The following is an 18173-nucleotide window of genomic DNA, read 5'->3' on the forward strand; positions in this document are numbered from 1 at the left end:
GGAGTTGTTATAGAGTAAGAGGCAATGTCTCTGTGTTGACTAGGCTCAATCTTAGGATGGAGCCAGTAGGCTTGTGTTAACTAATTTAGATATACGTAGTGCTAGGGCCAGTAGGTCTGTGTTGACTAGACTAGATCTAGAGGTATAGCCAAAAGATCTGTGTAGACTAAACTCACTCTAGAGTTAAAGCCAGTAGGTCTATGTTGACTAGACTCAATCTAGAGTTAAAACAAGTAGGACGGTGTTGATTGAACTCACCTAGAGAGCTAGGAGACCTTTCTTGACCAGCCTTGATTTACAGTGAAGTCCAGCAGGACTACACCGAGAGAGCATAAGTGAAGAAGTTGGCTTACAAAAGCTAATCAGTATACGTATTTAAGCCAGTTTTTTCTTTTCAAAAGTTGAACAACCATAAAATGCAGGATAGCAGGCTGCATACACCATAACTTGTTCAGTGTCCTAGCGTTTGCAATTGTCGTGCTATTTCCTTGGCCAAAATGTATTCCTCAAATATTGAATGGGAGCAGCAGCTGCTCACAACTCAACTACTGATTAAAAAAACAGTGAAGCACAAAATGTAACAATGCAAAACCAACATCTTTACTGAAACAATACTTTTACAAGATAGGTTCAGTTGCTCTGGGCACAGCTTATGCTACACGCTCCTTGTTCTATTTTATTGACGGAGGTCATAAATGTAAAAGGAGAATTCCAGTTAAATGCATTCCATGCATCTAGACAAGAGATGGAGATATAAATCTTTTTCAAAGCTTGAAGCTGATGGTCCTTCAAAGCACTCTAAGGTTGACTAAGGTTTTTGTTATACATGCCAAAACACAAGCAGTGTGTTTAAAGGATATAGTAGCCCGCAGTTTAAAAAATGGGATTTGATGGCCAAGAAACAGAAGGGAAATTTTCTACGCTGCATCCTCCACTAAATATTTTGTGGATTTTGTCAACTAAATGTAATTATTGACAATAATAGTACAAAACAATTTACACCAGTTTAGCAAAAGCTTTTGTGATTTGTAAGTGCCAGGATATATGTATTCATGATAGAAAATCTGACCAAAAATGACAAATTTACTTGCACAGCCAGACTCACAATTTGATCATTCAAGCACCAAGGACAGTGTGATTTCGGTATAGTTGGTTTTCCTGAACAGTCTTGGGTCCCTTTCACATAGGGCAGACCCTTCAACGGATCCCCTTGCTCAGTGGGAGATCTCTCCGCTGATCCCCGCTGAGCAAGCAGATGACAGGTCTCTGTGCGTTCCACTGCTGCAGAGCGGACACAGATAAAGCCCCCTGTTCTCTATGGACAGTCAGATGGAAACAGATTGCCTCTCCGATTCCATCTGACTGCCATCCCATCCAATTCAATGGACAGATCGGATTGGATGTCAACTGGTGTAAACGGACACATGTCCGTTTACACCTGTCGCTTCATAGAGGAGAATGGAGGTTCCGATTTAGTCCACCTGAAAAATGGACAGGTGGACCCGATCAGAACATTGGTGGCTGCAGAAGTGTATATCCTCTGCCAACTACCTCCTAATTCAACGTGGATCATGTAGGCATTGGAGCTGAATGGCTCCAATGCACACCTGTATGGTCTAAGGTGGTATGTGGGCAGCACAGTGGCTAACTGGTTAGCACTTCCACCTGGCAGTACTAGGGTCGTTGGTTCAAATCCCAGCCACGGCACCACCTGCCTGGAGTTTGCATGTTCTGCCTGTGCGGGTTTCCTCCAGGTACTCCAGTTTCCCCCCCACACTCCAAAGACATGCTAGAAGGTTAATTGGCTCCTGCCTAAGTTGTCCCTAGTATGTGTATGTATGAATGTGAGTTAGGGACCTTAGATTGTACCCCTGTTGAGGGTTAGGGACCAATGTGAATGTACAATATATATATATGTGAAGCGCTGCGTAAATTGATGGCGCTATAGAAGTACCTGAAATAAAATAAATATATGATAGAAGGTTCCTATTCATTGTGTGGGCCTACCAGAAAAGCAGTTTGAAAGCAGAGTTCTGCCCCAACAACATAGGTGCTAAATAATTTTCTACATCCAGATCCTGTGTCATTGTAGCCTAAAGCGAACTCTGGTACCTACACCTAGAAATGAAGATACAGCAGTTCACTAATAAGATAAAAAAATGTCCCTGCCAAGGCTGTCACTATCCAGATAAATTAAAGATCCGCAGTATCCAGGCACAAAACAGCATCAAACTCTCCAAACCTCTCTCTCTCTGTGCCAATTGCTGCTGACAGAGATTTAAATCACTATAATGAAAGGTGCCAAAAGAGCTGATTTGGCAACAGTAGCTTTACTGATTAAAAAAAAATAAATAAGCAGATTGCTACAATGATTCATTCATCAATGATTGCTTCATATGTAGCAAGCTTGCTTTAAAGCAATCTTTCCTGAGAAACAAGGAAGCTACCAATGCTGGTATGTAAATCAGCAAATGTTAGTTTCCTAAGGATCCTTTCACATGGCCGTTCCATTTGCTTCATCTGTTCAGTCTCGTTTTTTTAGAAGATTGGATGAAAATAAAAGGATCGGGACATCAGTTTCTACATCTGTTTTCATTTCCGTGTTCACCTGTTTTTCATCTGTCTACATCCATTTTTCATCCATCTACATCTATTTGTCATCCATTTACATTAGTTTTTCCTGATTCATCGAAATTTCCCAAGATGCTTTGCTTTTCCCCAGAATGCACTGCGCTTCCCATGCTGCTTTGCAGTCTCAGGATATCACAAGGATGTCACATTCTTCTAGACCACTACCTGTGTCATTAGGTTACATTGTTTATTGAAAATTAAAAATAAAAATTATATTTTGCAGAAAAAACCAGTTGCAAGTGTATCGGATGTAAGTGGATGTCGTCTGTTATCATCCATTTTCATTCTGTTCCTTTTTTTATGGAATACAAATAGGACCATGTTTCTTTTGAAAAAATGGATGTTAACGTAGGCGGATGTAAATGGTTGATCATCCGCTTACATCCAGTTGCCCATAGGAATACATTGGCTTCCATTTTTCATTAGTCAACGGACAGATGAAAAATAGACATACGGAATGCCCATTTGGAAGGGGACTAACTGGTATCCTGACCCTCTTACTTGGATCACTGACCCAGAAGCAGTATGCACATAAGGACTTTTGACTTTAATTATTTAAAGTCAATTTGATTGTAATTTTTTTTTTGTTTTCTGATCTACATAACAGTTTCAATTCTGTGACTCAGAAGGTATAGAAGCTGGAGAGTAACTATAACAGCCAGACAACTAGCATTTTCAAGTAGTCAGTCATGGCAGCCCAAAGGTCAGCTGGGTTGGATATTATTATACAGGATTTATTATATGATGGAATATATGTATATATATATATTTATTTATTATATGATGGAACTGTCTTGTGTTGTTCCTTTTTATGAATCCTCTTTGTGATTCCCAGCCTATGTGGAGCCGAGGAGTACATATGTATATCTACAGGGCGAAAGAAAAAAATAACCTTTTTCTTAGTTGTCTGTTTGTATTGGACAACTGGACAAATAAAATACCCTTTGTCTAACCACTGCTTAGCATGACCATCAAAAGTTACTGTGTCGTGACTCCACAAATATAACTTGTGAACTACTAGACAAAATTTTCCAAATGCTATACCGAGGTTACATTGGCACTGAAGAAACCTGACAGGAAAAAGTTCAAGAATAATGAAAAGAATTTCTCAGTGCTGGGAGAGAGCACAGAATCCTATTACAGGTTCAGAGTGTTATAAGATCTAAACCCAGACAGTCTTGTGATCAGAATTAACTGCCTCAGGGCTCTGGATATCATGAGACTGAACCTTTCCACCTCAGGACAGGACTAAGCTTTAAACACATGCCATGCAAAGCAAGCCTTGAAGTGCCCTCACCTTCCTTTCAAAATGCACTTTAGGCAAAAAAAAGTCTGAGTACCCCCTTACTTTATTCAACTAATAAGTACACAGTCAAAATCTGTGAACCAAAAAATGTGGCATAAAATTTAGGTAAGTGCAACATTCCCAATAAAATTTCTTGCCACATGAAGTCCAACAAGACATAAGGACTGACATCTAATCAGAGAGATATAAGGACGGATAGCTGGACATATATGTCTGTATGTCTGTATACTGTAGCATTAATTTACACTTAGGAGTAGGATTTTCCAAGGCTATGTTACCACTGTGGTATACAATAGATATTTTAAAACATTTTGGGAAGACAAATCTCATGATTTGCCACTGGGCACCAATGACTGATCAATCAACTGGTGTATGAAAACACATCAAGAATTAAAAAAATTGGCCTGGCCACCACATTTCATGGGTGCTATGCTTAGATGTGGATGATTTACTAAAACCCAATCAAGCTACTCTAGATCTGGAATTTGCTGCAGCTCAACTATTAACCTTTTTTTTTTATAGTTTTAGATATAGGTTTAGATTTTCCCTAATTTCTTGTCCTGGTGATAGGGTCCAGTAGCACAAGATATGATGGAAAATGTCTCCAATGAGATCACATACAGCAATAAAAACCTGACATAAATAACTAACCCTATTAAAAAAAACAGTTTTAGCTGGAGTTAAGCGTCAAAACATTCTTACCATGAATGGAATGAAATTAATACATTTGCTTGTCTGGCTAAATGCCAATAGATCACCACAGACATGTATTATAGCATGGGCTATGCATACAGTACATGTATGCATATTTGCGTTTTGGTCTTATAGAAAGAACATTGGGAAAAGCAGCTTTAATCTTTTTCTTGCAGGGTGTGGTGTTTTTCTGTAGCATGAAGTGAACAGGGACATTTCTTATTGCAACGGACTAGGTACAATGTGCTATTACATTCCTCCAAGAGAATATTTTTTGATTACTGATGAAATGCAATAGCATAGCTAAAGATTATCATAGATGATAACAGTTTAATAAAATACACTGATCTGCAATGAAATAGGTAACCCTTACACTTCTAGCATAGCTTGCATTCTCAGAAGTATTGGGACTAGCAATCCACCACCACCCACATTATATTACCAGCAGAGTTCCATGCAAATGATTAGCCTCAATCAGCAATTACAGAGTTAACAATTACAACCGGTGACTTTGCCCCTAGTATTAAGAGGTTGTACTCAGGACTTGCTTGACATTGCATTTTGTCAACCTTTGGTCTAATACCTATCTATAAAGCATATTTTGCCTGGAAAGAGTGTGGCCTGAAAGTCTCTTGTACGTTATTAGGTCAATTATATGTTATCAGGCCCAAGACCATGCAATGTGATTATTAACTTCGACTTTTTACTGCGTGATCATTCATTTAATATGCCTGTTTACTATCATTTGGGATTATTTTTTTGTAGGCAATTAATTACATTCAGAATGTGAGCAGTATGCACCAGATCATTTTCTGGAACTCAAAATGGCACAAAGTCACAGAAAGAAAGACAATTTGCAACTAATCATAGTTGGTCATTCAAATGTTATGGAAAAAATCTCTATTACAACCTGTAATGTGAATGATATAGAGCTTTGTGCTGCTGACTGAATGCGTGCATATTCATGACATAAAAGGGCCCATATGCTCCCCCCTTCCCCCCAACTATGCTCCGAAGCATTCACAACCCTCTTGGTTGAGAGATATTGTGGGATAATCTTAATATTGGATCTATACATATTCAAAGATCACACTCTGTACCAGGGTCCTGCTACTATTTAATATTGATACCTTACCTTTTGAAATCATCTGGATGCACAAATGTCTTTATATACCGTTATATGCATCTGTACTTTGTTTTTAAAAACCCAATAAAAATTATTGAAACAGAAAAATGGCCCATATAATTCACCTAATACAAACAATGGGGGAGATTTAGGCTGCTTTCAAACTGAGGAGTTTTTCATGTGTTTTCGTGTTAAAAAAGCACCTGAAAAGCTAAAAAAAACTGCTTCCCTGCGTATGTGAATGTATATCTATGTATGTTTTCACACTGATGCGTTGCGCTTGCGGTGCCGTGTAAAAACTCCTGCTTGCAGCATCTTTTTTCTCATGTTTGGGGAGTTAAAAAAAGGCCAAAAAAGCCTCTTGCCATTGAAATCAATGGAAAACACCTGAAAAATGCCTATGAGAAGCGGTTTTGGTGCAGTTTTTAAGTCACATGTCCTTTAAAAAGCACCCAGAAAGTGTGGGAAAGGCTCGGTAAAAATGTTTATGGGTTTTTGCTGGGTTTTTGCTGTATTTTTGCGGAGAATCAGTGTGAAAGTAGCCTTACTAAAACTGGAGCACACAGAATCTGGTACAGCGGTGCATGGTAGCCAATCAGCTTCTAACTGCAGCTTGTTCAGTTAAGCTTTGTCAATAAAACCTGGAAGCCGATTGGTTTCTGTGCAGAACTGCACCAGATTTTGCACTCTCCAGTTTTAGGACTCATGTACACGGGGCGTTTGGAAAACTCTTCTGAATGATGGAAACTGACTGCTGGAAAACGTAGGTTAAATAACGTCAGTTTAGCTGCGTTTGCATACTGCATTTATGCACGTTTATGCACATTTGCGTTTAGAAACGTTTAAAAGATAACCTCAGGGGACCTTCCCAAATGCCCAGAATGCACTTAAAAATAGTAAAACATTTACTATTTCAGACATTTTGAGAGAAATAGAAAGAGCAGAAGCGGAGAGAGCAGTATGTGTTGAGATTAGCTGTCTTTTCTGGTTGTATTCACTATGGATCCCGTCATGAGCATAATGCAGCACGTTCTACCATTTTTCCTTCATGCGAAATCTGGAACTGACTGCGCTGGTGTGCTAGGTCCATTTGAATACATGGAAAACGCTGTGCATGCATTTCTGATGATGAAAAAAAGGCTCTGGACAGCATCGGGATACGGAACAGTTAAAAAACTCTTCTAAACGCAAACGCTTCTAAACGCGGTTAACCGCGTTTACAAGCATTTTGGTGTTTGAAAAGCCAGTAAAATCTACTCCTGTACGCAAGTTTGGTGTATTAAAAAAAAACGCCTGTAAATGACTATGTATACATGGACACATACAGTAGGAAAACATTAGGGAGAGTTCAGGGGCTGCTGAAAAAAACGCTGAACAGCTCTTGAACATCAGTTTAGCAGCTGCTGTGTACATGAGACCTTAGTTAATAAACCCCAATGTGTTCAGAAGACACAACTGCAGCACAATAATATTCATGAAATGTATAATGCAAGGATTAGGTATACAGATAATGCATGCAGTGTGCAAACACTGCCACCTCTTCTGAGAAAAACCTTGAATAGTACACAGGCAGTAGGAATAATGATTAATGGGTAATATTGACTGTGGCTGTCATAACAGGTAACCAATCAATATCATTTCATCTTAATTAAGAGATCACTGCGATCTTTTGGCTTTATACCACAATAGACATAATTTTCTATAAACGTCCAGGTTCATCTGCTTCATAAAACTAATTATTAAAGCATCTTTAACTGACCAATCAGAATCAGATTAGTCTAATATACATTTTCTCTGTCCATAGTCATATGGCTGCAGGATTATGAGTTATGCAGTATACCCAATATCATATACTGACAAATCTGACCTCTAATAACCCTTTACCAATGAATCACAATACTAGAGCTGGCAATATACATGTTCAAGAACAGTGAACCCCTGAGCCTTTCAAATCCTAAAATCAGTATTCATACATAACCAGGCACAATTACAGTGTGCTGCATGGAACAGATACTAACATCACAAAATACACAGGCAAGACCAAACCAAAGAATTCTGTCACCCACAATTCTGCCTACGTCTAACATCATGAGTGGTCTCTATTAATAGAACTTCACACGTCACCCTCTCATCTATTATTCAGAGAAAAAACGAGGATACTAGGGCTATAAGGATGCTGCAATCTATGGGGCATATGGTATAGGGGATAAGGACAAGTGGAGGATAGGGGGAAGGGAGTCGGAGAATGAAAACAGGAGTGCAATAGGCATTCCTTGTGATGTTTTTCAGAACGAGAGCAAACATCAAGTGACTAATGGGCTATGTGAAAAGCGTCAAACAGTACCTTCCCTACTTTTGCATTTAGCTTTAAGAGACAATTTGTTCTTCTGCACTTATTTATTTTATTTTTATTTATTAGAACACGTTTGCTTTCTATAATGTTTTTAAAGCTCATTTTGTAATGCATTGCTGTCATTTTTACATGTTTGTTTTGTATGTGCAGAAATGGGGGCAGAAACGTCAGTGTATGCCTCTTTGCATTACAAAAAAAAATTAATACTATGTTGTAATATGATTTTTACATATCCTAACATTAATTTCTATGGAAGGTATGCTTAACTGGAACCTACAACTAGCAGTACCTGCGCCAAGCGGCACCTACAGCAATAACAATTTAACAAATACTAATAATATTTTATAACAAGAAATCTAGCATATCCATATTCAGTGTTCTCCATGTGACCCATCTGGTGGAGATCTATACACCTATTTACTTGTTTTTACATGTTAGCTATGTATCTTTCTTAGCTTTGCTCAAAGAAGCCCATTGTTTATTTTTACATAATTGTGTTGATTTACTAATGAATCAAAAAGCATTTTATTTTGTAAAGGGAATAAGGTGAAGAAAATGTACTTTACAAACAATACCCAAATCATGTGCAAGGGCAAAACAGGATTTTTGCCCACACGTGATTGTATAATTGAAGTCAACAGAGTTTCACAACTTTTACTCAGCTAAGTAAAAATGAAGATATCAAATGGCAGTAAGCAAAGAAAAGAAAAATTCTAAACTATGCTGCTGCCAGTTAATACCATCTGAACAATAATCACTTTATTATATCACAATTAAAGCACTCAAACAGCAATAGACATAAAGATAATGCACACTTGATCAACCATGAAAATCCAAAACAGCTCAAAGAATGATCATTTAGACGTGTCTGCTGTATTTATTATTATACAGGATTTATATAGCGCCAACAGTTTATATAGCGCTTTACTACATGAGGGCAGACGGTACAGTTACTATACAATTCGATACTAAATGTACCCATACACATGACCATCACCACCCAAGACCAAGGAAACCTGAGCTTAGAGAGATATACAGTACAATCTGCTACTGTTATTCCTCTTATGAAAATACTACTTGTCTGGCTAATACAATGGTTTAATCCAATGGTTTAAATAAATTTAAAACCACTGGCCCTGAAAAAGCATGCAGATTAGTAACACTGTGAAATCAGAGAGCCAGAAAATTAGCATTTTCAAGAGGTCAGATCCCATATTTCTCCCAGCTCAGGTTTTCTTTAGGAATTTAAATCAATAAATGTACATATTTATCTGATTTATGGATATATGCAAACTCATTCACACCTTCTTTTACTGTGTGAGTGAGGGTTCAGTAAAATAAGTCATATCATATAATGAACTCTGTACACCACATCACTACTCCACTACACTTTGTGCTGTTCACGTGGCAGGCTTGGTTGTTGCCTGCTCAGCCATTCATAAAAGCAGAGTCAGCAATACAGTAAAACTTTTTGGTCATGTGACTTCCTTCCCCTGTCATACCACCTTCTGCATCCACTGATAAGGAGTGCAGGAACGTATGGCAGGGTGGGTGTTTCTTATAGAGAATCCCTAGAAATAGGAGTCTTTCCAATAACATGTCAGGCTTACTACGCAAAAAAAAAAAGCCTCAATGAAAAGGTTTAGTCTCAATGAAGAGGTGCAGTAGACCATTTTGGCCAATCAGAATTCAATGAGCCAACATCAAACCACAAGTTGGAATTTGATCCGTTGCTATGGATTACTCTTTATAGAATTAAGCCAAAAGTCTGGGTTTGCCACACATATATTTGGAGTCTTCTTTAAAGAATAGATGAGATTTTAAAGCTAATATGATACAGTAGAAAACAAGGACATTTTCCATCAGCATATACCCGAAACATGAGGACGTTAAGGAGCTATTCAGCACTTTACACTGGAGTCCATTGCTGGAAAGCATGAATTAAGGCAATGCACTTAACACACTATTGACTTTCCCACCTGGAAACTGCTAACATAAAGAGCTGTCTGTCCCTATATCACTAACATGTAGAAGAACATAAGAACACAAGACTTCCACCTTTGTAAGCTAGAGGAAAGGCCCATAAGGATGGGTTTTGTTTTTCTGTGTTTGATATGCATTTGAAGTGCCTATTCATTGCAGGTCTGCATATTTCCATTAACTTCCATTTTGTAGGATGACCATGCTGGGACTATATTTGACTTGCTTTGTGATTCTTTGGACACAGCAGGTCCTTGGCCTTGCAGGCAAACACAGCCTCTGCTGGATTTGAATGCACAAGGTGTAATTCAAAAACAAATCCCATTACCAGGAGCTCTAAGTAAGCTCTGGAAACCTATGTCTTCACACCTGACAGTTTCACAGAAGTGTTTGTCATGGTGGGGGTTATTTACTCAAATTGGAGGGCAAAATATGGTGAAATTCTGCATGGAAATGAATCAGCTTCCAGGTTTTATTGCCCAAGCCTAAAATTATTCTAAAAGCTTATTTTGAACAAAAAAATTACAAACGTGCATGCTTACTGGTTTTGCACAGAGCAGTCCAGATCATCCTTCTCTGATCCCCCGCTGGTGCTCCTGGCTCCTCCCTCCTGTCTGGTGCCCCCACAGCAAGCAGCTTGCTATGGGCGCACCCAAGCATGCACACTCCCCAGTCGCTGCTACGTGTGTCCATTCACACACGGAGCTGTGGCTCAGCTCTGTCCCCTCTCTTTTCCTATTGGCTCACTGGTCAATGAGGAGAGGGAGTCCCGTGGTAACCGAGACTCCAGTGCACATTGCTGGATCGAGAGGGGGCTCAGATGAGTAAAGGGGGGGGGGGTACTGGGGGGGGGTGCTACACACATAAGTTTTTTTACCTTCATGCATAGAATGCATGAAGGTAAAACACCTTGAGCCTTTACAACCACTTTAATTGAACAAGCTGAAGTTAGAATTTACTGGCTACTATGCACAGCTGCACCAGATTCTGAGTGCACCAGTTTTAGTAAATTTCTCCCAGTATATCCACATGGATTTTTAAGGAGCTGTAATGAAGTGGATCACCGAGTTTAGGCATTGCATCCTGCAGGCCAAGGAATATTTCTGACAGTGCTAATGATAGGAGAAAACAGATTAGAAATAATTGTGAGAAGAGAAGCACATGTCTAAATGCATGGTACACAAACATATTCTAACAAACTGCAAACAACCCTTTTTCCTGTACACTGTATACTATGTATGTTTAAGTGTAACACAGTGGGGTTGATTTACTAAAACTGGAATGTTCAAAATATGGTGAACATGGTAGCCAATCAGCTTGTTCTGTGAAGCTTTGACCAAAAAAAAAAAGAAAAGTCTTCTCAGCTGCACCATGTTTTGCGCTCTCCACTTATAGTAAATCAACCCCAGTGTACTAGTCAGATCTATGTCATTTCTGTGCGACAGCTGGACAATGCACCGTGTGTTTAGATCTCCATTGTACAGCAGATAATGGTCTATCCTGTAGCAGGTTTTGGTAATTTGAACCCTGAAGTCCTCCCATTTCAGAGAAGACAAAGAAAAGTGCTCTGACCCAGTTGGGATAGGAGATACAGTTTACAGTTTGATAACTGCTGCACCCACAGTCTCACGTATTAAAATCACATAGATGAGTTCATTATGTTATCATATGATAACTTTCTCCTAAAATGTTCAGTTTATATTTTCACATTAAACATTATTTCATTAGTTTGGTTATAAAAAATGGTAGAACTTCTAATAGAGATAATATTAAGGATCCCCCTGAGCACATGGGTTAACTTAAACTTGTCACAAACCTTGGAAAGTCATGCTGAGAATGTAATGATAAAAATATTACACAGGGAGTTAACTTCAGGGCTTGTCAAAATGACTAGTAGATCAAAAATATACATGGCTAAAATGATTTACAAAGTTTGATTTAACTAAAAGTCATGCTTGGCCATCTCCTTCTGCCTTCTGAGCTCCTCAATTGCTCAGTAAGGCTGTCCATCATTTTAAAGGATTCAAGGGCAATGTAAAACTTGTGAAAGTCATGCTTGGCCATCCCCTTCTGCCTTCCAAGCCCCTGTATTGGTCAGTGAGGTTGTCTTCCACACAGGGGCGAACTGACAGCTCATGGGGCCCCCTGGGCAATAGGGGATCATGTGGCCCCTGTGTCCTTGCCCAAACTCAAAAAAGCCTATGAAAAAGGTACCAGGGGCATCTCATGGGGCCCCCTACTGACCCCGGGCCCCCAGGCAGTGCCCGAGTTTCCAGATGGTCAGTCAACCCCTGCTTCCACATCAAAAGATTAATTGGCAGTGGTAAAAAAAGGTGGGGGGAAAAATAAAGACTTCTATATAACTGTAAAAATGCATGTGTTTTGCAGAGCACAATTTCCAGTTCTGTCACTTCCTTTATCATGAACATTAAAGATGCATGTAGAACTAGTGTGGGTTATGGGTACATGCACGCATTTATGCATGCATGCGCTTCTGTGCTTTTTACAAGTGTTGTAATGCATTTCAGTTCACAATGCTTATAAAAATGCAGCAAGCGTCCTTTTCTCACGGCTTGTGAGAATGGAACCCGATAAGCAGTAGTGTGCCTTAGAGGACGGCACTTCTGCCTTGTAGCATGGGGGTCCCTGGTTTGAATTCTGATTAGGACACTATCTGCATGGCATTTGCATACTCTCCCTGTGATTATGTGGGTTTCATCCCACCCTCCAAAGACATGCTGGTAGGTTAATTGGCTCCTGTTTAAATTGGCTCTAATATGTGTGAGCATGTATGCATGTGAGATAGTGATCTATTATGCAAACACCTTGGGGGTATAACCTGAAGTGAATATACTGCAAGTAAACCTCTGTAATACATAAAATACAGTATTTTGATTGTCCATGTGAAGTGCAGCAAATTCCATGGAGATGGCGACAATGTGAATAAAGCCTGAAGGTAACCACTTCTTAAAGTGAACTTGTGCTTTGCCCATGAAGGGCAATGTAACTGCTTCACTTTAATGGCAACCTTACCAACAGCCTTTCCCGTGCTCTTCCTTTTTGGCTTGGAGCATACACAGGGCTGAGAACTCTCTACATACCTCAATGTAACAGCATTGGGCTCCTAAACAGTAAATCACCAAACAGCAGCATTGTCATGAAAGGTAAAGGAGTCACATGCTCCTCATAAAATGAGGTACTGAGTATTTTATGGAAGTATAAGCTTTTGTAGGGCCACAAATTAAGTGAACATGTTGCTTTGCCCTACATGGGCAAAGAAATGGTTGAATTCATGCATTCATTTCAACATACGCTTACATTACATTGCACCAAAATGTGAAAGATTTAATTTATTAGAGATGGAGGAAGGTATGACATGTAAAACGTTTGAGTAGAATCTCAAATCTGAGTTCACAAACCTGTTATTTCTTTTACAATACTGGACAACAATGTAGTGAGGGTCCATCTTCAAGATAAACCGAGTTTATCCATCACTGACAAAAAGCTGGTGGTGGTAGGAAATATGGGCCCATCTATCTATATTGAAAAATCTTTGGCATGGTTCCTGAACAATGGTATTTATATAAACTGTCCATTCACTTTCCTAACCTTCACATTAAAAATATGTATATATAAATAGTAATCAGGAAGCAACCTTTAAAAGCTTTCTAAATAAATTCACCTGCCCTATAGGAGTGCTCAATAACAGCTGAGATGGAAATAGGATATTACAACTCACCTACAATAATGCCACATGCGCTCACTAGCCCAATCTCTTTCTTTAGGGCCACTCCTCCTGCTCCCCCAGAGCTTGATCCAGAGCCAGAATCCTGTGCTTGCTCCTCTGGGATCTTCTCAGCACTGGTTCGTAACCGGGCGCCTTCTGCCATCTTTCTTGCCAAAGTGACTACTGAATACCAGAAGGCAAGAGACCATTAACTACCAGACCTGAGGGTGAGAAAGAAAGCACATGATCAGCCTTTAAACAAATGATAAAAATTGGACACCCTTTTTTAACTTTTTTACCCACGAGGAACCCTTGGAATAATTTTCAGGTCTAGGAGAACCCTTACTAAAGCTAATTCATCAGGACACAGTGGGAAAAATACTCCTTACATTGGTGGTCAGTGAGAAGCGTGGCAACTTACATTGATGGTCAGCGGGAAGGGTGCCCCCCTTCCACTGGTGGTCAGATTGCCACTCTTGCAAACAGATATAAAAAGATCATTGGTGTCATGCTGCTGACTCTTTCAGGTGGTGTTGGCCCTTCAACTTTGTAGGCACCAATAAATTTGAGGTCAATCAGCCACAGCTCAAGGAACCTCTAGTAACCTCTGGAGGAGCCGTGGAACCCTGGCTGAGAACGGCTGGTCAAAGAAAACAGGATTTTCTTTTGAGCTTTTGACTGGTTGGATCAAGTTATCAATACCAACTTCAGGTCCCAAAATGGCATGGTAACAAACACACCAAATAAAATGTGTGTGCAATGTGTAAAAATATATATTTTTTAATATATAAAAAAATAACGCCTTCATAGGGGAACTAAAGTATATTTTCAGTAAGTCCACATTTTACGTTACTGTAACATTTGTGTTTACCTGAAGGTAACTTTCAATGTGATGTTAACATTTATATACTTGCTTGTTTCAGTTGTACATGTCATGCATTGTCTGTGAATTTACCCTGTCCTCCATGTACATAAACCATTACAGACTGGACGGAGAAATAATGTTTTTAAACATGAGTGCACACTGATATGATTATCTACAGTAAACAGTTTAATTAACATTTGCACATGTATCTAAAAATAGGATTTGAAGACACTACAGATCCTTTTAAAGTATTTCTGTCCTATTAACTTGTATCTATTTCATCTTTTAGCAGCTGGGACTTCCATTATGTTATCATTTGCTTTGTGTGCTACATTGATAGGCTTCAGGCACTGTTCACTACAATACACAATGCTATCAGCTAGTTAATACAAGTGATAATACTACTGCTTTTTGTTTTGTAACAGAGTGACAAGCTGTTGGAGAAAGGTTGGACATTTTTGCACCAGAAAACTATGTTCGGCCTTTCTCAACCTTCAAAATATCAAGAAACCCTTGAAAACATTTTCAGATCTTGGGTAACCCCTACTTAAAATTATTAGATCTACAACTCATAGTACAATTTACATACTCAAAAAGTAGCTATAATAAATCACCAAATAATGGTGTACTTGACACACAAAGCAGATTATTTTTTTCAATTCATCCCCACCGCCATGTGCTATATAATTATGAAAAAAAAACACAATAATAACAAGAAATTACAAGCACGCTGTGAAAATTGTAATGTTCCCTCAGTAGAAAAGAACCTTCCTGGTGGTCAGTAGAAAAGTACTCCCTATATTGATGGTTGGTGGAGAAGGGCTTTTTTATGGTAGTGTGACAAGGGACCACTCACATTGTTGAGCATTTGTAGAAAGAATCTCCTTTACATCGGTGATTACATTTGTGGTTAGTCTGGGAACCCCTTAGCAACTCCTGGAGAAACCCTGGTTGAGAAAGGCTGACATGGACATTACATATCTGGGACTTTGCCAGACAATAGTTGAATGCTGGACCACAAAAAAATAAGTAAATCCCCATATAGGGATCTATCTATGGACATGTTGTAATAAACTAGTGGCTACCTATCACACAATAGCCTTTCTATTATGCTTTTAAGCCTCCTTTAAAACATGTCAGCTTCTTTTGTACCCTTACCCCAGGGCATACCAACTCTAAATGAAAAAACAGTTATTTGGGACAAAGCCTTAGTCAATGTATATCAACATATATTTATATATGTACACATATTTTTTTTTTACTTTTCAGCATATGTAGCCAAAACTTAAATAGTTCAGCAGTTCAGCAATTTAAACACAAATCAACTAGCTAAAAAATCTAAAAAAAAAAAAAACGACAAAAACCTTCAGCATCTGGTTTATTTATTTATTACCCCCTTTTATAACCTTTTCGCTTTAACTTTATTTTTTGGATTCTTTTATACTCTTTCCCTTGTTCTTGCCAACCCTAAATGTTGTCTAAGGACAATGCCTAAGTTAACATATATTAACATTTTTTATTTCAAATGCAGCAAATGCAGCTTAACTTAAAGCAGAGCTCCACTCAAAAGGGGAAGTTCCTCTTTAGGTAGTGGTCCACGCTCCTTGTGATGAATTGGCACCTTTGGGGAGTGGGTACCCGATTTTGGCAGGTACCTGCTCCCACTTCTGCTGCGATCACCTAGGTGATTGGAAGTGGAAGTTGCCCCCCCCCCCCTTCTCTCCCCGCAGTCTTTTCGGACCCGTTACAGGTCCCAGAAGTCTACGGAACCATTCACAAAGCACGGCGCTACTTGTGCATGTGCAGTGGGCACCTGGCTGTGAAGCCGCAAGCTATTCCAGCTGGGTGCCCACACTTAGGATGCTGGTGTCAGGGAGCAAAGATGGCTGGGTGAGGACACCGGTGGACCGAGGGACAGGTAAGTGGCTGTTTTTTAAAAGTCAGCAGCTACAGTTTTTGTAGCTGCTGACTTTTATTTTTTTACCTCTGACTGGAGCTACGCTTTATGTAGTCCAGCAGTTCAGCACAAATCAGCTACCTAGGAAACTTCAAAACAGCCTCCATTTCAGCATCTGATCCAAGGCAGACATTATACTGGGTAGCTCTGATCTAGCACTCATGTCTTTAAATAAATTAGGCATGGTGGCTTATATGGGCTCTTAAGCAGTACCATAAATCACAGGCTTGCTGAATGTGCTAACACAACAGCATTTAGTTTCCCTACCTGACTTGTAAAGATGGGAGATGTACCCATGTATTGGACTGCTCCTTGTTTATTTCCCAAAAGTTCTAAGAGAAAACAGATTGCTACATTGTACGAAGACTGGAGATTCTATCACCGTGCCTTGTCATCCTAGTCCTCTCCATGACAGCTCTATTAAATGCTGTGACTTGTCAGATCGCTGTGTGTATGAAATATGAATAACGCCATCACCAGTGTGGGCTCAGCACACACTGATCCAGGTGTTAGTACATATCCAGCTTCCCGATCACACCAAGAAGCCAACCAAAACAACCCCACCATAGCAGATCGCTCACCAGATTCTGGTCTCCGCCGGTTCTTTCAGGGTGTCCTGCGCATTGTCTCCCGGATCGGACCTTGTGAGCTGCTCTTTGATGTCAGAGCTGTGTCATCGTAGGCGATCTAATATTCGGGGCTGTGTGTGTTTATGTGCAGTGCCGCTGGGATAGGTTACCATGTATTGTCGTCATAGGCGAGGAGTACTCCTCCTGGGTACACCTGCACCGACTGTCCTGCGCTCGCAGGCTGTCAGCTTTTATGCCGGACAAGCTCCGCCCCCTTCCCTGTCTACATCAACACCCAGATGTGCCCCCACTCCAGCTGCTCCTCTTCAGGGGGTAGCAGCACCCTGCCTGTCCTGTTTGGTAATGCCATGTATTATCTACACTCACAGTGTTATGTAGTGGTGTACTGACTGGGAACGGGCACTTCACATCCATTTTTCATAGTGACAGATGTATTTTAAATGAGAAAATATAATCAGCTGATTGCTCTGTGTATGGAAATACACTATATATGTACTTTTTACAGCAGCATTTCTCAGATTTTCAAAAAAATATTTTATATATATATATGACTCAAGATTTCAAGTCCTGAGCTACTAGCCAGGGCTTAAGAGTTAGTCGCCACCAGTTGCCCCACCCAACCGCCACCCTGTCCCACCCTTAATTGCGCCCCTAAACACACACTCAGAAATTATCTCATGAAATGGCATTGTTAAATGTTTTATGCAGAATGAAGGAGGGAAGGGATAGAAGGAAGAAAGGAAATGGAAGGAAGGGAGGCAGGGGTGGAAGGAAGGCAGGGAGGGAGGGAGGGGTGGAAGGAAGGGAAGTGTGGAAGGAAGGGAGGGAGGGGTGGAAGGAAGGAAGGATGGGAGCAGTGGAATGAAGGGAGGGGTTTAAGGGAGGGAGGAAAGGAAGGAACGAAGGAAGGGAAGAGTGGGTGGAAGGAAGAGTGGAAGGAAGGGA

General features: G+C 39.9%; 1 protein-coding gene across 1 annotated transcript in view; it reads right to left on the reverse strand.

Moving 5' to 3' along the window:
* Positions 1-17446, reverse strand: part of SLC7A8 (solute carrier family 7 member 8) — an 83450-nt gene extending 66004 nt beyond the window's left edge. Inside the window, exons 1-2 of the mRNA XM_089677863.1 lie at positions 17220-17446; positions 13829-14037 (exon numbers count right to left, since the gene is read on the reverse strand). Coding sequence (XP_089533989.1) covers positions 13829-13979 — 151 coding nt within the window. The 5' untranslated portion in view covers positions 13980-14037; positions 17220-17446. The remainder of the gene's footprint in view (positions 1-13828; positions 14038-17219) is intronic.
* Positions 17447-18173: the final 727 nt, after the last annotated feature.

Source organism: Staurois parvus, unplaced genomic scaffold, assembly GCF_062004578.1.
Source record: "Staurois parvus isolate SC_StPar_1 unplaced genomic scaffold, SC_StPar_1.0 ptg000193l, whole genome shotgun sequence".
NCBI lineage: Eukaryota > Metazoa > Chordata > Amphibia > Anura > Ranidae > Staurois > Staurois parvus.